The sequence below is a fragment of the Mercenaria mercenaria genome, chromosome 19, assembly GCF_021730395.1.
Source record: "Mercenaria mercenaria strain notata chromosome 19, MADL_Memer_1, whole genome shotgun sequence".
In the NCBI taxonomy this organism is placed as follows: Eukaryota; Metazoa; Mollusca; class Bivalvia; order Venerida; family Veneridae; genus Mercenaria; species Mercenaria mercenaria.
Window position 1 is genome coordinate 45,707,266 of NC_069379.1, and position 23,871 is coordinate 45,731,136.

Here is a 23,871-nt window from a genome sequence, read left to right on the forward strand (position 1 = left end):
CTTAGAATGACTATACTGATATAATAAATGACACTAATGTACGATCCTTGATGCAAATAAAGCATTGAACGAAGTAATTACATCAGGTGTTAAATGATAAAGAGAATCATATGTACATTACAATAATGAAACAAGAGCTAACATTGAACAAGAGGGCCATGTTTGTTTTTCAAAACTTACCTCATACTTTGAAACTGGCTTTGAGTACAGTCTTTTTGAATCAAACCGTCTATAAATGGCAGCATACTTCCTTATCTGCTCCAGTCTTTCCTCTGAGAAATCTTTTGGCAATGCTATAATATCCTAGAAAATTTACAATTTATTATCAGTAATACAGACAAGGCAGTCTGACAGACAGTTATATCCCCCACCGCTGTGGGTTGATTGTATTGGGTGGAAGCACTGATGTTAATTATATTTTATAGTCCATGTATGTCAACATAAATGAATTTGAAAATTCTTCAAGGGGTTTAGGAGACACAGAGCGGTAAAAAAATGAAAGGCTCAAACCTTTGACCTTGAGTTGTGACCTTGCCCTTGAGCCAACATGGCCGACTCATGAGTTCTGCACATCATCTAGATGAGGTGATCATTTGACTCAAGTATCATGAAAATCCTTCAAGGGGTTTAGGAGATACAAAACAGACACAAAATGTTACCGACTACCGAAGGTTGGACAGAGACCATTCCTATAACCCCCATCACTTGTGGTGGGGGATTAAAAACTGATAAATGCTGTTACAACAAACCGTTACAGGACAATATTTGAACAGCTTCACTGCGTATCTTTTATAGAAAATTCATAATGATTTTTGTTTGTTTAGGGTTTAACGCTGTTTTTCAACAGTACATTGTATTTTAGGCATGTAACAACAGGCAGTTAACCTAACCAGTATTCCAGAATTCTGTTCCAGTACAAACCTGTTCTCCACAAGTAACTGCAAACTTCCCCACATGAATCAGAGGTGGAGTACAAATGATTTCAGACATAATGTCTTTTATCAAATCGTCACGGAGAACATACACCCTGCCCGGGGATTGAACTCGCGACACTGCGATCCATAGATCTGCGCTCTTCCTATTGAGCTAAGTGGGCACAAGAATAATTAAGGTTGTTACCTCTGACTATTTCAAAATTGTACAACACCACGTGAATAAATTGTTTTACAACTACATGTATGCCATGCATTGAATGTACTACTAAATTTTTTAAAATTATACTGAACATTTCATATGAAACTAAAGCTATCACTAAAGGTGATAAATGTACCCCCCACACCCCACCACCACCCCGCATGCACTGACACAGTACATTGCAATTTGATGCAATGTAACAAAAAAACAAAGTCCCATAACTCTGCAAATTTTTTTTCTGAAAGAACCTAACATGCCCCATGCACAACTACTGTTGTTACTGATCACTTGTGTGAAGTTTCATTAAATTGTGTCAAAGGACTGTGTTAACTAGCTTTTCCTTTAATTTGACCTGGTGACCTAGTTTTTGATCCTACATGACCCAGATTCAAACTAGACCTTGAGACTATTAAGATTGACACTCTGACCAAGATTCATGAAGATACAGTCATAAATGTGGCCACTACAGTTTTAACAAGCTTTTCCTTTGATTTTACTGGGAGACCTAGTTTTTGGCCCCAGATAACCCAATATCTAATTCATCCATTATTTTATTCAGGGTAACATTCTGACCAAGTTTCATGAAGATTGGGCCAAAACTGTGACCTCTAGAGTGTTAACAAGCTTTTCCTTTGATTTGACCTGGTGACCTAGTTTTTGACCTCAGATGACCCAATATCAAACTCGTCCAAGATTTTATTAAGAGTAACTTTCTGACCAAGTTTCATTAAATGAGATTGGGCCAAAATTGTGACCCCTAGAGTTCTAACAAGCTTTTCTTTTGATTTTACCTGGTGACATGGTTTTTGACTCAGATGACCCAATATCGAACTCGTCGAAGATTTTATTGAGGCTAACATTCTGACTAAGTTTCATTAAGATTGGGCCAAAATTGTGACCTCTAGAGTGTCAACAGTCAAATTGTTGACAACCGACGGACACAGGGTGATCACAAAAGCACAACTTTGAGCACTTTGTGCTCAGGAGAGCTAAAAATGCAATAAAATGGTCCACTGCATTATTGTGCAGAATATGTAGTATATTGGGCAAATTCATTTCTTATTCAGTGGCCATCTACCTTTTACATTGTAACCAATGTAGCATTGAATTTTAGTGGTTGGTTACTGAAAGATAACAAAATTAAATATTTGCTCATTGTTTGAGATTACCTTTATTTGCATATTATAGTGCATATTTTCTGACCTGGCAGAGATATTTTTAGTACAGGATGTACCATTAAAATCAATAGGTAACTTGGTGCATATCGGATTTATTTGTAAGAAATCGATACTTTGCGTATCGGCTATTCTGGCTGATAATACAAAATATAAGACGCTGATTTATAAATGCAGTTGAAGCGTAATGGTTTACACAGAGGATTTTTCTTTTAAGTTGTGGAAAGTGATTCGTGTGGGTTCGGTCCTCGATGACTTCTAGTTATATATTTCAAATATAATTCACCTTTATCTTCAATTTCTTTTATATACTTTTTATATTTTCGGTCTTGTTTTTTTTCTTTTAATTTTGTATATAATCTTTTTTATTTTTCTTTATATCAACAATTCAATTTTACGATGACAATAGAACCATTAAAATCTAATCTTCTTCCTTGCTATGCTGGTCAACTGACAGCGACAATGGAAAGATTAAATCAGTGTGCATTCATTTACTTAACATAAAGAAATGTTTTCAATTTGGTCGTGAATATTGTGCAATTCTCGATAGTTTAAATACCAACCCTTAAACTATTTGAAGGTCATTAATAAAGGAATTGAAAACCAATTACATAAAATACCAGATAATTAATATGTTATCTAAGCCGTTGCAGATTTTGAAGAAAACAGGTTGTTTTGGTTAAACGAAAAAGAAAAAACTTGAGCTATATCAAGATATATATTTTAATGAAATCTAAACAAATAGTAATCCTATCACGGGATCGAACCTGCGTCCTTTTCAATGCCAGGTAATATATAACATCTCTATTCCCATTTACGGAAAATTCGACGGAATGAAACAAAATCTAACGATGTAGCCGATTATCCTAAACTCAATGACAGAATGGCCCATTTATGACCTTTCTATAAATATCTCAGCGAGGTCAGAAAATATGCACTATAACTCCGCCAGGCCAGGTCGAATAAAATGCACAATAGACAGAAAGTTCCCCATATATAATATTTTCTGTAGTAGCTCGATCATTTCAAAATCTGAATGAAAGGGGTGAGCCTTTAAAACGCTCTTCTTTTTTTTTTTTCAACTAGAATTGTGTCTGTAGGACACAGTTTGTGCCCCCACTGGTACATATGTCAATAATAAGGGGCAATAATTCAAATGTTTGCAGTCTGAAGGGGTATAGCCTCAATAAACATTTAATAAAAAGGATTCATTATTCTAGGCCATAGACTTATTGAGCTAAGAGCATCACAAAAAAATCCACTATTTTGGCTATTCCATGGGCCATAACTCTGTAATAAATGCTAAGATTCTCAAGAAGAAAACCAAGTGTGCAAGTCACATCATGTTAAAGACTCATGCAAGGTTTCATGAATTTATATTAAATACTTTTTGAGCTAAGCACGTCATTAGGTGAAAATGTGCATTTCTGCTATTCCAGGGGCCATAATTTACCTAAATATAGGTGGTGGAGCCAGCCAAAAAAAAAAGGTGCGCAAGTTATATCATGATTAGGACTCATGCAAGTTTTCATCAATTTATATCAAATACTTTTTGCGCAAGGCGCATCACAAGGTGAAAGTGTGCATTTTTGACTGTTTCAGGGGCCACATCTCTGGAATTGGGGGGCAGAGGCAGACTTTAGATAAAAGGTGCACAAGTTCATATCATGATAAAGACTCATGCAAGGGTTCAGCGATATAAAATACTTTTTGAGCTAGGTGCCTCACAAGGTGAAAATGTGCAGTCTTGACTATTCCAGGGGCCACAACTCTGGAAATGAGCCGGAGCCAGATGAAGATAAGGAGGTGCACAAGTTCATTTCATGATTACGACTCATGCAAGGTTTCATGAATCTATATCAGATACTTTTTGAGCTAGGCGTGTCACATTGTGAAAATGTGCATTTTTTGTACTATTTCAGGGACCATTATCTCTGGAAATTTGGGGAAGGGAGCCTGATGGAGTTGGCTAGTGATTGATGTACTGGTAGTAACGTCTAAAATTGGTAAGGTTATAATATCTAACAACAGGAAATGAATACAGGATACACATAAATGACTGGTTTTGTGTAACAAGAGGGCCATGATGGCCCTATATCGCTCACCTGTTATCATTGCACTTGAGGACAAGAAGTAAAAAAATGTCTAAGTCCAAAGGACAGGAACAACAAAGCTAAGAAATTTAACCAAAAAGAGAAAAAAATCTTACAAGGTATAGATATGTCAAAATACACCTAAATATTGGAGGTACCATTCATGTTGTACCACAGAAAAGTGGTCTCGGTTTTTCTCTATGGCCAATAATAAAAAAGTTACTAAAAATAAGTTATTTATAGTAACGTAAAAGGGAAGTAATTAAAAAAGTAAATATTGTAAGTGAACAAAAGAAGGATCTGCCAAATAAATCTGTTGACATAAATGAAATTTCAGATCAGTATCTTCATTAGTTATGGAGATATACCCATTTTAATTTGAAATAAAGGGAGGTAATTTGCCATAAAATCAGTTCATAGTTATCTACCCTGATTGTCTCAGTCCAACTAATAACAATAATGAAATTTCAAATAAGTCCTATAAGTACTTACTGATATAAATCCATTTTGATTACAATCAGGGGAGGTAATCAGATATAAAATAACTCTGGAACCTACGATGGGATCTGATTTGTCATGGAATCCAAGATTTATTGTTGTTGAAGATATTTTGGAAGTTTGTATCAAATCAAAGCCATAAATGAAGTCTCTATATGGCTGCAAAAGCCAAAATAGCCAATTTTGGACCTTTAAGGGGCCATAACTCTGAAACCCATGACGGAATCTGGCCAGTTGAAGAAAGGAAGCAAGATCTTGTAGTGATACAAGTTGTGTGCAACTTTGGTTAAAATCAAATCATAAAAGAAGCTGCTATTGTGCAGTCAAGGTCAAAATAGCCAATTTTGGCCCTTTCAGGGGCCATAACTCTGGAACCCATTATGGGATCTGGCAGGTTCATCAAAGGAACCAAGATCTTATGGTGACACAAGTTTTGTGCAAGTTTGGGCCCTTTCAGGGGCCATAACTCTGGAACCCATTATGGGATCTGGCCGGTTCAAGAAAGGAACCGAGATCTTATGGTGACACAAGTTTTGTGCAAGTTTGATTAAATTCAAATCATAAATGAAGCTGCTATTGTGCAGACAAGGTCAAATTAGCTTATTCTGGCCCTTTCAGGGTCCATCACTCTGGAACCCATAACGGGCTCTGGCCAGTTCAAGAACGGAACCAAGATCTTATGGTGATACAAGTTGTGTGCAAGTTTGGTTAAAATAAAATCATAAAAGAAGCTGCTATTGCGCAGACAAGGTCAAAATAGCTAATTCTGGCCCTTTTAGGGGCCATCACTCTGAAACCTATGATGGAATCTGGCCAGCTGAAGAAAGGAACCAAGATCTTATGGTGATACAAGTTGTGTGCAAGTTTGGTAAAAATCAAATCATAAATAAAGCTGCTATTGTGCAGGCAAGGTCAAAATAGCATATTTTGGCCCTTTCAGGGCCCATAACTCTGGAACCCATAATGGGATCTGGCCAGTTTAAGAAAGGAACCGAGATCTTATGGTGATACAAATTGTGTGCAAGTTTGGTTAAAATAAAATCATAAATGAAACCACTATCGTGCAGACAAGAAATTGTTGACGGACGGATGGACGCACGCACAGACGAAGGGTGATCACAAAAGCTCACCTTGTCACTATGCGACAGGTGAACTAAAAAGGGGGGTCGGTATGTAGGAATTTTTTTTTTTAGTAGTTGTCAGAACATTTCAGTGTTTTTTCTGCTTTTTTAATATACAAGGTAATAGGGGTTGAAGTCCTGGCAATAATAGTTAACAAACTGTGCTAGATGTGACTTGAGATAGTTGATACTTGTAACTGAGTGAAAATGTGAATCAGATAACATTTAGACAATTTATTTTTAATTACTGAACATGACAAGAATTGTGACAGAACCATAAAAAGTATCTAAAATGGCATATGACTAGAACTGAAACACATCATACAGTTTGATTTTGATCGACTGGCACATTCACCTTCTTTTATTTGTTGTCCATCTTTGTTATTTATCTACTATTTAATCATTATACAGGGCATTTGGTAGGTTCTGTAACTCAAGTCATAAACTCTTCTGCCTAAATTTTCAACGGTCAAAATCAGATTTTCAAGAGTCAAGATCAGCTATTCAGGGGTGAAGCTATTCTGTTATAAACTTTATCTAAGACAAATACATTAGTCTCCATGCAAGTCTACAAGAAAACAAAGCCATCCAGTTCTGATCAAACTTTTGTTTTATTTTAGACTTTGGTGTTTCAGCATCACTAACACCATCATTCTTTAATAGAATGTTTGGTTAGCGTACCACACACACTGTCATTATAACTGTCATTAGAACGTTTCTGACCACCCATAAATCCTAAATCAAATAGTATTTTATGCCCAGTGCCATAAAATACTCAAGAACAGTTCATAAAAGCACAAAGTTACCAGTAACAGTTGTCACATTTTTCTTAAAAGCAGGCTTTTTATTGGCTTAATATTAAGATTTGCACTAGAAAATCTCGTTGGAAATCACAGAAATGTCCGAAAATCACGGTCGCGAAAACGGGTGACAAATCAGGGTTCGAATTTAGCCAGATTTTCTACTTGCATTTTTTCGCAAGTGGTATTTTTTTTAACTTGCTAAATGAAAAAACAACTTGTCACTTTATTACAACATTAACACAAACATCCATGTGACGAGTCAAGCCAATCGTATCTGCGCTATGTAAATAGTAACTTATTATAGATTACCAAAACACCCACCGGATGCGGTAAACGTCATCAAAATTAGCGCAGGTACTTGTCAGCAGTTGAAAAGACATGTGCACGGGACATGTATCGAGTGTAAACTTCCGTTTACGACGAAAGATGAAAAAGTGCTCCGAAATTCGTTCTGCAAATGACAATGCGCTGCAATGACCGCGAGTTGTTAAAGAAAGAACAGTGTAAGATCGAGACGACCGTTAGAAATGCACATTATTCAGCCAAAAATTTTCACTCGCAAAAAAATGCTGGTGTCTGAAATCTCACCTCGCAGTTTGAAATTTGCACTCGCATTTCGCGAGTATGCGAGCTTAAATTCGAACCCTGCAAATACGGAAAACGAAAGTTCGAGTTTAATTCTTGAAAAAAAATGCATCTGCTTAATTTATTTTCTACCATCATAGCTATTCACTACTTAAAATTTCTGCTTATTAAAATATTTTTTTATTTGTTTCTGCCCAAACTAAGCCTCGACAATACTAGAAAATTTGCTATACATCGTAATGTTCGATTATAATTATCCAATTTGTTATTTAGTAACCTTATTATCGCCAATTAACTGCCTAACCAAACAAAATTGTTGGAAATTTGCTCCCGCCTATCAATAACGGATGTTGTTCATACAAGATTTGTCTACACAGGTTCCTTTTGGTCAGTAAACATAATGTGTAACAGGCAAAGTTCTTAGACAGACATAGCTTCAGGCCATTTTCGCCAATTAGAGACTTTCTGGGCCACAATTAATCTTTTGTCGCAAATGGCTCAAGTGGCAACCGACAGCGTGACCACTGACCAAGTGGTACAAACATGATAATAGGCTGCTCTTCTACGCATTGTTTATCAATTAACTTTTACACATTGATCAATAAACACCTTTAATAATAACGGACATTATTGTACTAAATACAAACCGTGAGATAACCACGTGTCAGTTGGTGCATGGCGTGATTGACATCTGTCAGTAGCTAATTAGTATACGACGCTCCGCCTACTGCCATACTTCCGCTTGTGGCGGCGAACAGTATTGAAATTCACTGAGATTTTGATTGACAAGGGGCAGAACTTTTGAACTCGATACGCATCAAAGAAGACTTCTCGATTTTCGCGGGTGAAAACCTGAACCTCGGGTCTATCGACAAACAGGCTTTTCGTCGTGTTGTTTCATGTCGACGGCACCGGGAACGTTCGTTACTATGCGCGACGAGGTCGGATACAACTAAATTATCCTTTTAATCAATAAAGATATGAGAATCTCGAATTTCGTCCCATAAAAAACAAGAGGGCCGAGATGGCCCTAGGTCGCTCACCTAAGAAACACACCATAACAGTGTAAAACATGTTTGACCTAGTGATTTCATGGAAACAAATATTCTGACCAATTTTCATTAAGATTGGACCAAAAAATTGGTCTCTTGCGATAAAACAAGCATTTTCTTAGATATGACCTAGTTTTTGACCCTAGATGACCCATGTTCAAACTCGACCTAGATTTTATCAACGCAATCATTCTGACCAAAATTCATGAAGATCAATTGAAAAATACAGCCTCTATCACATCCGCAAGTTTTTTCTTTGATTTGACCAAGTGACCTAGTTTTTGACCTCAGATGACCCATATTCAACTTCGACCTAGATTTCATTAAGGCAATCATCCTGACCAAATTTCATAAAAATTAACTGAAAAAAACAGTCTATCGCATACACAAGATTTTTCCTTGATTTGACCTAGTGACCTAGTTTTTGACCTCAGATAACCCATATTCAAAGTCGACCTAGATTTCATCAAGGCAATCACTCTGACTAAATTTCATGAAGATCAATTGAAAAATACCGCCTCTATCGCATACACAAGGTTTTTCTTTGATTTGACCTAGGTACCTAGTTTTTGACCCGAGATGACCGATTTTCGAAGTCGGCCTAGATTTTATCAAGGTAATCATTCTGGCTAAATTTCATGAAGATCAGTTGAAAAATACAGCCTCTATTGCATACACAAGGTTTTTCTTTGATTTGACCTAGTGACCTAGTTTTTGACCCCAGATGACCCATTTTCGAACTCGATCTAAATTTCATCAAGATAATAATTCTGACCAAAATTCATGAAGATCAATTGAAAAATACAGCCTCTATCGCATACACAAGGTTTTTCCTTGATTTGACCTAGTGACCTAGTTTTTAATCCCAGATGACCCACTTTTAAACTCGACCTAGATTTCATCAAGGTAATCATTCTGACCAAAATTCATGAAGATCAATTGAAAAATACCGCCTCTATCGCATACACAAGGTTTTTCTTTGATTTGACCTAGTGACCTAGTTTTTGACCAGAGATGACCGATTTTCGAATTCGGCCTAGATTTCATCAAGGCAATCATTCTGAACAATATTCATGAAGATCAATTGAAAAATACAGCCTCTATCGCATACACAAGGTTTTTCTTTGATTTGACCTACTGACCTAGTTTTTGATCCGAGATGACCCATTTTCAAACTCGGCCTAGATTTCATCAAGGTTATCATTCTGACCAAAAATCATGAAGATTAATTGGAAAATACAGTCTCTATCGCATACACAAGGTTTTTCTTTGATTTGACCTAGTGACCTAGTTTTTGACCCCAAATGACCCTTTTTCGAACTCGGCCTAGATTTCATCAAGGTTATCATTCTGACCAAAATTCATGAAGATTAATTGAAAAATACAGCCTCTATCGCATACACAAGGTTTTTCTTTGATTTGACCTAGTGACCTAGTTTTTGACCCCAGATGACTCATTTTCGAACTCGGCCTAGATTTCATCAAGGTAATCATTCTGACCAAGTTTCATGAAAATCAGTTGAAAAAATTCAGCCTCTATCGCATACACAAGCTAAATGTTGACAGACAGACGACAGACGCCGGACATCGAGCGATCAGAAAAACTCACCTAACCCTTACCCTAACCCTAACCTAACCCTAAAAATGCCGTCGGCGGTAAAAACTTACAGTCAGTCGGGTTACAGGAAACAGACAATTTTTTTTAGGCCTAAAATTCTTAGTAAAAAAGGGGCATAATTATGACAAATTGGTGCCGGAGTTATGGACCTTGTGTCATATTATGTGTATTAACAAAGATAAAGAGAAAGTGCATCAAAACTTTAACCAAAGTGCGGATGCGGAAGGACCCCGACGACGGGGTCTAGTAGGATAGCTCTCTATACTTCGTATATAGCCAAGCTAAAAATAGGAAGTGTGCAAGTTCATATCATGATAAAGATTCATGCAAGGTTTCATCAATTTATATCAAATACTTTTTGAGCTAGGCATGTCATGAACTTCGGACGGATGGACACATGGACATGACCAAATCTATATGCCCCCACCACTCATGGGGGGCACAAAAAGAAAATACTTCCATTCATTAGACCCATGGGGGGCACATTAGACAATGTGAACTCAAAATAAAATCAACACAATTCCAATATGAAGATATGCTCCTTGTACGACTTACATTGATCTGTTTGTTGATTTTTTTCTTGGTCTTTAAAGGTTTGGCTTCAAACAATGGTAAACTTTCAACTCGTTTTGCGGCGCAATTGGCGATCTCACTGATCTGATCGTTGTCAAGATAAGGGACTGGAGGCGGCAACAGTCCTTGCTTCTTCACCTGCAAAAACACAACATGTACATAGATGTACAGATTTTGCAACTTTCTACAATTTTTAACACTTTTTACTTAGTCATAACTCATAAGCAAGATAGATACTAAACCTTAACAGATATGATTTGGGTGCCGTAGACACAAAATAAGCTTGTGGAGAGCTTGTTAGAAGAAAGTTTTTGTTACAAAACTGCACATATGATTCAAATATCATGACAGAAGCTTAAAAAAAAACAGCAACAAGGACTATTGTTAACAACGATGGATGCTGCCCGAATTGCATACTTGTCAGTGGATGTATAGCTAAGAATTTTAGTCTAAGTAGGTCTCTAGTCCAGGTACCCACACAACAAGTTTTAAGATCATAGGCCAAAGCATAAGTGAGTTTTGAGGAAAAGTTGAAAAATATTTAATTGTGACCTTGACCTTCACCCAAGTGACACCAAACCAAAGCAGCTGGTAGGACTCCATGCCAGTTAAACACACAAGACCAGTTAAACACACCTGACCTTGACCTTAGACCTAGGGACCTGGTTCTTGCGCATGACACTTCGTCTCATGATGGTGAACATTTGAGCCAAGTTACATCAAAATCCCTCCATGCATGAAGGAGAAATGCTGCGACATTATAAATTTGTGGTTTGGAAGAGGAACACCCAAGGAACATCCAGGCCAAGAGATGCCGTTTGAGCTTAAAAGTGACCATGCCCTCTTGGAGGCCATGTTTTTTAACTTACCAAAATAATTTGAACACTCTTGGCAAAGGGTCACACAAGGACCATTTATATGAAATTATTTCAATATTGGGACAGCAGGTTCATACTAGAAGACTTTTAAAGTTTCCATTATATATACAGGGTAACTGACCATGCCCTTTGGCTGCCATGTTTTTCAAGGAATCATAATAATTTGAACAATCTTGGTAGAGGGCAGGGATCACTTTTGGCTGCGATTCCGCAATATTCTTATGTTTTTTTTGGTGAAAATCGCATAAATTTTGCTCAAATGCGATTAAAAATTGCATCCGCGCGGCCGTGGATCTTTTGCAGATACTGCGACTTTTTGCTGCAGAGTCCAGTGATAATGAATACCAGGCAAAAATCACACGTTTTCACAAATGTCAAAATGCCACTGAAGAAGAAACTGAAGTGTATGAAAGGCAAAACTTTGCTTCCATTCACAAGGACGAGTAGGGATGAGAGAAACAATATAAGGTGGGAAAACCCCTGGTGAAGTCCCTAAATGAAAAATATGCTGAACGCCCGAAATTCCAAACGAAATTATCAATAAGGCCTTGGGTAGGGTAATTATGAGTTTGACTTCAAAGCTGTTCTGGCGTACTAGAAGTGTATCAGATCCAGAAAGATTAAAGTATAAATCAGCTTCCACTTGGACAGAGCAGCTTTGAAGTAAAAGCTCAAAGTTAACTCCTTACTGAAAGGAAATAACTGAAAGGAACTGTTTTATTTATTTATAAAGATTAATTATGCTTCCAAATAAACAGATGTTTCCATTTCAGTGTAATAAAGGTTGCTGGTCGATGTAAAATCTCATTTTAAAAAGAAACAAGAGTGCCAGAGTGTCACAATATACGCCCGTCACAGCAAATTTCATTACACTAGCACCTGTATTTGCAAATGGAATTTTTATTTTGTGGTAGTAATTATTGTAATTCTTTTGTTTTTCTAAATCCATATAAAAACTCCTTACCAGGTAGAGATACCTTAAAATACACTGAAAATTTGAAAGTAGCATCTATGTTGTACCACAGAAAAGTGGTCATGGTTTTTCCCTACGGTCAGTTATAAAAAAGTTACAATATAAGTTATTTATAGTAACAACTAAGGGAAGTTACCGTATTTTAGTGTGTATAGGTCGCACTTTTTCTACCCATTTTGCTGCCTGAAAAAGTTCCTGCGACCTATACGACAGAACATTGCCAGCAGTTTTTTTTTTCGGGCCAATTTTCTGACCGTAGCTCTCGCAAAATTACGTGCATCTGTTACGAACGAACAAAATGGATAAAAAATATCAATATCGGCGGCTTTTCAACCAATAGCGGTTACTTTCAATAAAATATATCGTAAATAACCCATACAGACTATTAAAATTACGAATGACTTTAATTCAAAGATGTTTTTGCAGTCTGAATTACGTTTGTTTCTACTTTCGTTTTACTGGACGCCATTGACATGTACTCCGGGTTGGATAAAATCCGGACAGATCCGTCCTCCATTCCAAACATTGTTTATACTAATTCTTAGTGTATTAAAAAGCTTGAATGATTATTTTTTACTTTTGATTTTTAAACAAAAGAAAAAAATCCAAAAAGAGATATTTTGTTAATCTTTTTACTCAGAATCAAAAGAACGCGGTTAATTACATGACACGGAAAGGTGTTATAATTGCTGTGCAAACAATTCACACTTAAACTTGCATGATAACAGACGTCTGCTGCCAATTAGTGTCAAAAAGCCGCTTTTCTTTGATGTAGTCTGTTACCGATACTACTGTTGGTACGAAACGGTTGGGAACGAAAATAACACAGTCCGATTTCCACCAATCAGGTTCTGATAATAATTCAGTCCGCGGCATCAATATGGCCGCCGCCATAACTTTTTTGCCGGTAAATATTAAATATTGCTGGGGAAAAAATCCGAAATTTAACTGCGACTAATACGCTAGAAGTTAAATTTCGACCATTTCCAGAGCAAAAATTAGATGCGGACTGTACATTACCGCGACCTATACACACCAAAATACGGTAATCTTAAAAAAAAAAAAAATCCCCCCCAACACAAAAATCCTTACAAGGTAGAGATAGGTCAAAATACACTTCAGAATTGGATGTAACATGCATGTTGTACTACAGAAAAGTGGTCTTGATTTTTCCCTACGACTAGTAATGAAAAAGTTACAATACAAGCTATTTATAGTAACAACAAAGGGAAGTAATTCTAAAGAAGGGACCTGCGCATGACACTACGTCTCATGATGGTGTACAATTGTGCCAAGTTACATCAAAATCCCTCCATGCATGAAGAAGAAATGCTTCAGACAAAAACTATCTGACCTTTGGCCTCTAAGTGTGACCTTGACCTTAGACCTAGGGACCTGGTTCTTGCGCAAGACACTCCATCTTGTGGTGGTGAACATTTGTGCCAAGTTATATCAAAATCCCTCCATGCATGAAGAAAAAGCTCCGGACAAAAGTTTTCATTCTTGTATCCTTTGACCTCTAAGTGTGACCTTGACCTTAGACCTAGGGACCTGGTTCTTGCGCATGACACTCCGTCTCATGATGGTGAACAATTGTGCCAAGTTAAATCAAAATCCCTTCACGCATGAAGAAGATATGATCCGGACAGTCATTCTTGAATTTGACCTTTGATCTCTAAGTGTGACCTTAACCTTAGACCTAGGGACCTGGTTCTTGCGCAAGACACTCCGTCTTATGATGGTGAACAACTGTGCCTAGTTTCATCAAAATCCCTCCATGCATGAAGAAGGTATGCTCCAGAAAAAGTCATTCTTGAATTTGACCTTTGACCTCAGTGACCTTGACCTTAGACCTAGGGACCTGGTTCTTGAGCATGACACTCCGTCTCATGATGGTGAACAACTGTGCCAAGTTTCATTAAAATCCCTCCATGCATGAAGAAGATATGCTCCGGACAAAGTCTATGGACGCCGCCCGCCTGCCCGCCAGGGGCGTTCCCATAATACGTCCCGTTTTTCAAACGGGCGTATAAAAATCCCATTTATTTTGTCAAAATCCCATTGATTCAAGGCAAATAGGATTTAATCTCATAAAAAATATGCATCTGCCAAAAGTGATCCGTGAGAGGGTCATACAAGGACCATAAATTTTATGTGAATTTATTTCAAAATCGGACCAGCAGTTACAAGATTTTTAAAGTTTCCACTATGTTATATTGCACTATATATATCATTATATATATATATATATATATATATATATATATATATATAGGAAAACAAGACCACACCCTCTGGTGGCCATGTTTTTTTACGAATCATAATAACTTGAAAAATCTTGGCAGATGGTTACACAAGGACCGTTTTGTGTGGTATATTATTTCAAAATCAGGCCAACAGTTTCATACAAGAAGATTTTTAAAGTTTCCACTTAGTCACAATGACATTCTGCCTTCCACTTAGTCACCATGACATTCTGCTTTACTATATATAATCTGTAAATTCCATTTAACAAGTAAATGAAAAGTCAACATTACCATAAACAACAGGATACTTTATGAACAAATCATGTTAAAATGTATAATCTTGCATCCTGACACATAGACTGACAGACTTTCTCTTAAATAGAAAAACAAGTTTTATTAACTAGAAATATTGTCAATATTTCCTTAACATTTCAACAAGGCATTCCTTTCTAAAGCTTAAAAATCTTTTAAGTAATCCAAGAATACTGTGAGGAACATGAATACAGCCATGGTGTGATGCCGATATACAAATACCGTATAAGTACTTATTTCTGCGGGCTTAATATTCTGCGATTTTTCAAAAATGAGGTGGTATTAAATTTCTGCGTACCTTATTTCTGCAGTGTCTTAAAAGGGATTTATTTCTGCGGTTCTTTATTCTACGGTTGTTTCATTAATTTCAAATAGACAGGTATATACGCATTTTGTTGTTATTTTGACAGTTATTTTGGCTTCTGGTTTGAAAATAGAAGTTGACGGATACTGATGTAACATCGACATCATCACATAATGTTAATTATTAAATGCAAGTGGAAACAGTCATATTATAAATACTATCATGCCAAACAGACATGAAAAATGTCTGAATCTATATATTGCAAACATTTTCATCAGTGCATTTTAACGGTATGATATGTTTTGTTAATCACGCCTTTTTCAAGTCCCATACAATTAGCGGTAAACATGACCATCGCCAGACGGATCGGTTGACAATAGAAACAAAGGGTACAAGGTATTGTGTTTGTCACATAATTAAAGAAAATTGAAACTGACGACTGACTGTTAAATGGTGAACGAAAATCAAAACAAATTTGTTGTTTTTTATTATGCAAAACAATAATAAAACGGTTCTATTATAGTACTGTTACTACTAAATTTTCAACTTGCTTCATCAGCATTCGCCTACATGTGGGACAAAAGCCGATAACGCTAACAGACATTGTCTTATACTTAACCAGATTATAATGGCGGCTTGTATCGTCGTATCACGGCATGTCAGGACAAAATTTTCTGCAGATTTTAAATCTGCAGTCTTATTGTCTTCTGCAGAAAACGCAGAAATAAAGTTCCCGCAGAAAAAAGTACTTGTACGGTATACTGATTAAATTGCTAGAATATTATATATAGCCACTGAGGTTAAGAGAGTTTTCTTTGTCTATAAAAGCTGAGTCTGAGGACCAGTCTAAGAAATCCAACATCTGATTGGTTATATTATTATTACTATCATAATTATTATAATACCAGATTTATACAGTGCCCTTTATGAGAAACACGTTCATAGGCGCTTTACATATCGAGGGTTCAACGCAATAAGGGCGTATCTACATATAATAATTATATGAAGATAAGCCCTTATTGCGTTGAACCCTCGATATAGCAAACGTAGTCATACAGGGCGCGAAATTCATCCTCTACTAGTAGAGACACAGAGTGATCTGACCAGAGGGACAGAGTGAGATAAAGCCCCAAGAACAGATAGAGAGAAATCCTTTTTAGATATAAGCCTGTCCAGCTAACTTAGCCTAGCTCTTTGCGAAAAGACAGTCTGGTTCTTTAATGAGCCTGGTGTATAGCACCTTACATGCGAAGCCGGCTTTCCTGGAAAGAACCAGTACAGGCCTCCTAGTTAGGTGGGAGACACTCATAAGCATCTCAGGAATTTCCAGTGCCTAGACTTCTGGACTGAAAGTCAAGCGTGTTGCTACTAGACCACCAGCCCATCGTTGAGTCCGTGTTCAAATTTAAAATCGACCAATAGCAAGTAAGCAACCTCAGACTAGTGTCTAATCAATTGTAAAACTTCTAAAGTTCTAATGTTAATTAATCTTATTAATTAGCATTCATATTTTAACATTTTAAATCCATACTGGACGGTGTATGAGTACTGCAGACAATAAGCAGAATACAAGCTATAGGCAGGAGAAGGTTCATACATATACGGTCTTACCTTAATTTTATCATTCCCATTTGGTAACGAGTTGGAACATGTTGAAAGATTACACAAAAATGTGAGTCTTATATTGGCACTTTGACAACAGAACACGTAATCCGAACTTACAGACTGAAAAAAGAATAAAATTCAATTATTGTAAACATTTATTTCATCATCCATTGTTATGGTGAAAATTTGTACTAAGTTATTTGAATATTCTATGTATGTTAAAGTTACTGGCTAACAGGCTAAAAACTTTAACCTTCGAGCTAGGGATCTGAAAGTGTTAGATCTGACCTAAAGTGAAAATAATAGTCTAGTGAACAAGTTCACCAACCTAAAAACCCAATGTGTAGCCTCTAGAAATAAAGTCTTTACTTATTTACTTACTTACTTACTTATTTACCACTGTTTCCTATTTCATCGTTACATAATGACATGTATTTAGTGATGCAGTTCTTTTACAGCTGAAACCATAATTTACTGTGTTTATGCCACCATGTTTAATATTGTTAGAACAAAGAAGTGCCCAGAATGACATCATGATATAGGGAAATACCACAATCTGATCAAGATTCACTGACTTTTGCAAAAGGGTAGAGTAGAAGAAATATTTGGTTTTATTCATATATGGCACAATTATACTTTGTAAATTCCACAAAACACATCTGGTTATATCAAATGAAACTGACATGATTTAATTTCATTGATGCTGTAAACTCCTTGATGTTTGAGACACATCACTGAACCATGTTGTTTGGTCCAGTTAAGGAGGTAGGTTACCTTGTTACAAGGGTAAATTCAAATTAGTTGAACCGCAGCATCTTTTTGTATTTCGTGTAATATGAAGTTTTAACTGCTAAAATCTCAGTTTCGTTTGTCTCTGTCCCTTCAAGTTCAATTTTTATCCAGGTTTGAAGAACATGACCCTCCAAGGGTATTTCATATTGAAAGAAGAAGGAAAATACGGATATTTAACATTTTTCAGTGTATTTTAGTTTCATTGATATCCGTAGAAGTCGGCATAATCTATAATTTTACTAGTATGCACGTTAGCTTTCTGATATAAGCTTAAAATGTATATGTCGCGGGGCTCGTGTTTCCATGGTAACGCATTTTCTCTCATTTTTAAACAACTATGTATAAAAATAGGGGTTTTCGACGGCTTCAGTGCCATTCTGTTAATGACCAACATGGAATATTTGGGTAATATGATTAGCAAAAAACCAAGCACTATACATGGTACCCTATTTTTCTTAAAGTTTAAAGTAACCATGGCAACAGAGATGTTTAAAATGGCTTATATCTTGCTTTTTGTCGTAATTTCTTATAAAATAATATTGAATAAGATTATCTTTCTAGCTGATGTAGCTTTAAACATATTATTTCTAACGTAAGTTATATTTTCGTGTTATCTGCATTTATTCAAACAAATTTCTAAGCTTAGAATACTTACAGCAGTACCCCTCGCCTGGCATTTTTCATGGAAAAATCGTTCAGCATGCTACTATTATTCTCATGGATATTGTTGAAATGAAAATAAAAAGCCGAAGCTGTGTTTCTTAAATAGACTAGTGTCAACGCTTTTGAATTTTACATTTAGATACATAGGTCACGGGCTTCGTTTCCATGGTAACATCAATTCAATTCAAGAAACCACAATTTTCTACTGAAATTTGAACAATTTACGATCTTAGTTTTAGTATATAAGTAAAAAATTATCAACGGAACCTGAAAAATAGGTATTATAAATCAAACTGCTAGATTTTTTATTTGAAAATGGCCGTAACAAGTAACCTCTAACCCAGCTATATTCCAAATAACATTGGTTACCATCATCCATTTTCTTACATTCCGCATTACATTTCAATATAACTACATAAAAGTAGCAAAATATTGATTATTATTCAGAGCAAAAGACTCATAAAAAATATTTCAGCAAATAATGGTTATTTGAAAATAGTTTGAATAAAGAAAATGCACAGAATTACGTACTTTCAAGATAAAAGCTAATAATTTTGCGCGGTAACTGACACGTAACGTCATGACGTCAGTGACGTCATTTTAAGGCAACATTGTTTTGAAGTGTTTCTGCGGCAATTTATTCATTATTTCTGCATTATTAAACCATAAAGCGTCAGATCGAAGACAGGTCTATGATTTGTTTTCAGAAGAATGAATAATTTAACACATTTAGTTTGTCGTAAACGTCGTCGTAAATCGTCACGTTAGCTTCCGGTTGGACATGCGCACATACAAATATAAAGGTAACCTACCTCCTTAATGAGATTTCAGGCAACAGCAAGGAATCACTGGAAGCTTTCAGCATTAGCTCACTAATAACAAGAACTGTCTGTAAGACAGCCAATACTCAATTAACCAACTATTCGAATCGTTATCCCAGGAATGTTACGCTAAATGTTTCAATATCTATAGAATTTCTATCCAGTATATGCATTAGTTTTGGCGATAGTTATTTGCATGCAAAACTTTAACCAGAAGTTTTAAGTTCAAAAGGGGACATAATTTTGTAAAATATAGGTCAGAGTTGTGGGACTTGATGCAATGACCAAGTTTTATAAACCCGAAGAAACGTGTGACGTTTCAATTCAATATTTGTATGAGTTTTGGAGATAATACCTTGCATGCAAAACTTTAACCAGGATTTTCTAAGTCCAAAAGGGGCATAATTTGGTCAAAATACATGTCAGACTTATGGGACTTGACCCAGTGAGGTCTGAAATTGACCTAGAAAAAGACAAAGTAAGTTTCAAAGCTATAAATGCCTTTAAGTAATAGCTATATGTACTTGCATGCGAAACTTAAACAAGGATTTTCTAAGTCCAAAAGGGGGCATAATTTGGCCAAAATACATGTCAGAGTCAGAGTTATGGGACTTGACCCAGTGAGGTTTGAAATTGACCTAGAAAAAGACAAAGTAAGTTTCAAAGCTATAAATGCCTTTAAGTAATAGCTATATGTACTTGCATGCGAAACTTAAACAAGGATTTTCTAAGTCCAAAAGGGGCCATAATTTGGCCAAAATACATGTCAGAGTTATGGGACTTGATGCTATCACCTAGTTTAATAGCCTGGAAGACACAAGGGAAGTTTCAATTCAGTATTTGCATTAGTTTCGGAGATAGTACCCAGTGAGATTGGTAAATGACCCAGGAAAAGAAAAAATAAGTTCCAAAGCAGTATGCCTTTAAATGATATATGTACTTGCATGCAAAACTTTAACCAAGGTGTGACAGCAACGCCGGGTGAGCAGAATGATTTTTAGGACAACTTTACCGACAATGATGACTCTATCAGAAACAAGGTTAACGTAATAGGTAGTCCTAAATATAAGACCTGACATAACTCATATCACTTTATAAGTTCATTTTAATTGATATTTTACATTTTTTATTTTCTATGTTATTAGACATTAAAAAAGGCTTTGATAGTAAAAATGTAAAATATCAGAATATTGAATGTTGAACATCAAATAACAACTTTTTCACCTCTAATTATTTGGACTATGTAATAGGTTGGTCAGACTTAGGTTCACCTTCCTAATCAGCAGGGAAACAGTTTATAACAGTAAAGCATGATTATAGACATCAGTAGATTCTTACCTTGATCCTTACCAATTTCATCAACATCATCCTGAAAATATATATAGACCTTTTAATTTATTATGCAAGTTCTTTGTCTTCAAGCTTCTTGAAAAACCATTGACCAATAACTGAGCAGGGAAATCAAATGTTGCATTCTAAAATAAACAAGAGGACCATGATGGTCCTGAATCGCTCACCTCTTCCCACATGATCCAGTTTTGAGTATGACGTCGTTTTTTCTATTATTTGACATAGTGACCTAGTTTTTGAGCTCATGTGACCCAGTTTTGAACTTGACCTAGATATTATCAAGATAAAATTCTGACCAATTTTCATGAAGATCCATTGAAAAATATGGTCTCTAGAGAGGTCACAAGGTTTTTCTATTATTTGACCTATTGACCTAGTTTTTTAAGGCACGTGATCCAGTTTCAAACTTGACCTAGATATCATTAAGGTGAACATTCTGACCAATTTTCATGAAGATCCATTCAAGGGTATGGCCTCTAGAAAGGTCACAAGGTTTTTCTATTTCAAGACCTACTGACCTAGTTTTTGATTGCAGTTGACCCAGTTTCAAACTTGACCTAGATATCATCAAGATAAACATTCAGACCAACTTTCATACAGATCCCATGAAAAGTATGGCCTCTAGAGAGGTCACAATGTTTTTTCATTATTTGACCTACTGACCTACTTTTTGATGACACGTGACCCACTTTCGAACTTGATCTAGATATCATCAAGATGAACATTCTGACCAATTTTTATGGAGATCCATTCACAAGTATGGCCTATTACTCTATTTTTAGACCTACTGACCTAGTTTTTGACCGCACATGACCCTGTTTCGAACTTGACCTAGATATCATCAAGATGAACATTCAGACCAACTTTCATGAAGATCCATTGAAAAATATGGCCTTTAGAGAGGTCACAAGGTTTTTCTATTATTTGACCTACTGACCTAGTTTTTGACGGCACGAGACCCACTTTCGAACTTGATCTAGATATCATCAAGATGAACATTCAGACAACTTTCATACAGATCCCATGGAAAATATGGCCTCTAGAGAGGTCACAAGGTTTTTCTATTATTTGACCTACTGACCTAGTTTTTGATGGCACGTGGCCCACTTTCGAACTTAACTTAGATATCATCAAGGTAAACATTTTGGCCAATTTTCATGAAGATTTCATGAAATATATGGCCTCTAGAGAGGTCACAAGGTTTTTCTATTTTTAGACCTACTGACCTAGTTTTCGACCGCACATGACCCAGTTTCGAATTTGACCTAGATATCATCAAGATGAACATTCAGACCAACTTTCATACAGATCCCATGAAAAATATGGCCTTTAGAGAGGTCACAAGGTTTTTCTATTATTTGACCTACTGACCTAGTTTTTGATGGCACGTGACCCAGTTTCGAACTTGACCTAGATATCATCAAGATGAACGTTCTGACCAATTTTCATGAAGATTTTGTGAAATATATGGCCTCTAGAAAGGTCACAAGGTTTTTCTATTTTTAGACCTACTGACCTAGTTTTTGACCGCAGTGACCCAGTTTCGAACCTGACCTAGATATCATCAAGATGAACATTCAGACCAACTTTTATACAGATCCCATGAAAAATATGGCCTTTAGAGAGGTCACAAGGTTTTTCTATTATTTGACCTACTGACCTAGTTTTTGAAGGCACGTGACCCAGTTTCAAACTTGACCTAGATATCATCAAGGTGAACGTTCTGACCAATTTTCATGAAGATCTTGTGAAATATATGGCCTCTAGAGAGGTCACAAGGTTTTTCTATTTTTAGACCTACTGACCTAGTTTTTGAATACATGTAACCCAGTTTCGAACTTGACCTAGATATCATTAAGGTGAACATTCTGACCAATTTTCATGTAGATCCATTGAAAATTATGGCCTCTAGAGAGGTCACAACGTTTTTCTATTTTTAGACCTACTGACCTAGTTTTTGAAGGCACTTGACCCAGTTTCGAACGTGACCTAGAATTTACCAAGATGAACATTCTGACCCATTTTCATAAAGATCCCATGAAAAATGTGACCTCTAGAGATGTCACAAGGAAAAGTTTATGCACGCACGGATGGACGCTGCGCGATCACAAAAGCTCACTTTGTCACTTCGTGACAGGTGAGCTAAAAATAAAAGCATTGGTGAAGCAATTTATGAAAGAAATTGGTATACTGAGGAGCCACAGGTATACAGAAGAAATATATTGTACAACAAGAGGGCCATTGTGGCCTGTAGTTGCCCACCTGACCTTGACTTTTTGACCTTGAACATATGTACAACTCACTGTATCATACATGCCATATTTTCAGACGGTCAATAAGGGAGATTTGCCTCAACAGGGCTTTTTTTAAGGGAGGTTTGGGTAAAAATAAGGGAGACTTTTATTTGCTCATTTTTTACGTGCTAAATAGCCGTTTTCATGAAAAAGTCATCAAGTTTTCTACATTTAATTGATGAGGGGAGCCAACAGTTGTGTAAAGAATGCATGATTATTACTTACAGCACTTTAATTAATCCAAGGAAATTCAGAATTTAACCAGGAACTCTGTTTTTGCTTTATGTGTTGATGCTTCTGCATCTGGAGAGAGTGATCTTTTTGACATGTTTAAGCATACAATACTCAAAAGATTGCGGACATATCATGTCCAAACAGTCTTTTAAGGGCAGTCATTTCTTTTCTGAAATGAAGTTGTTAAAACAAAATTGAAAGTCTTTCTATTGCTGGATTGTCCATATTTAGATAAAAACTACATGTATTTAAACTGGAAATTTTTCTCCCGTTAATTATTGCAACATGACAATATCACAAAGGAATGGCAGTCAATTCTTTGGGCAGTATTAATTGCAATTTATTTCACTTATCCGAATTCATGTTTGTCCGAAATTCTGTGTAGTCTGACATTAACTCGCCAATTTTTGTTAAATCATGGTTGATTTTTTGCATGTTGTGCAAGTATTTAAATTGAGAAGCATGAACTCGGTGTTAGCACTAACCTGTCTCATCTTCTGATGGCTCGATAAATATTGTGGTCAGCAAAAACGAAAGTACACTTTGGCAGGTGACGGTAAAATGACGTAATTTTAAGACTGGTTTACATATTGTTTTGAAAACTACAGATCAGCGATTTTGATGTTATTGAATCAGTCTAAAATCTCGAATGCACATGTTTACAACTGCCTACGGGTAAGATTAAATGGTTAATTGTTTGCAGATGGTGACAGGAAAGATAATTAATGCCTCAGGCATGTATCTCTC

General features: G+C 36.2%; 1 protein-coding gene across 1 annotated transcript in view; it reads right to left on the reverse strand.

The window, feature by feature from the left end:
- The window catches only part of LOC123542498 (NAB transcription cofactor mab-10-like), a 37,808-nt gene extending 17,184 nt beyond the window's left edge, over positions 1-20,624 (reverse strand). Inside the window, exons 1-4 of the mRNA XM_045328394.2 lie at positions 20,585-20,624; positions 16,977-17,090; positions 10,635-10,790; positions 181-303 (exon numbers count right to left, since the gene is read on the reverse strand). Of these exons, the coding sequence (XP_045184329.2) occupies positions 181-303; positions 10,635-10,790; positions 16,977-17,090; positions 20,585-20,614 (423 nt within the window). The 5' untranslated portion in view covers positions 20,615-20,624. The remainder of the gene's footprint in view (positions 1-180; positions 304-10,634; positions 10,791-16,976; positions 17,091-20,584) is intronic.
- Between the last annotated feature and the right edge of the window lie 3,247 nt (positions 20,625-23,871).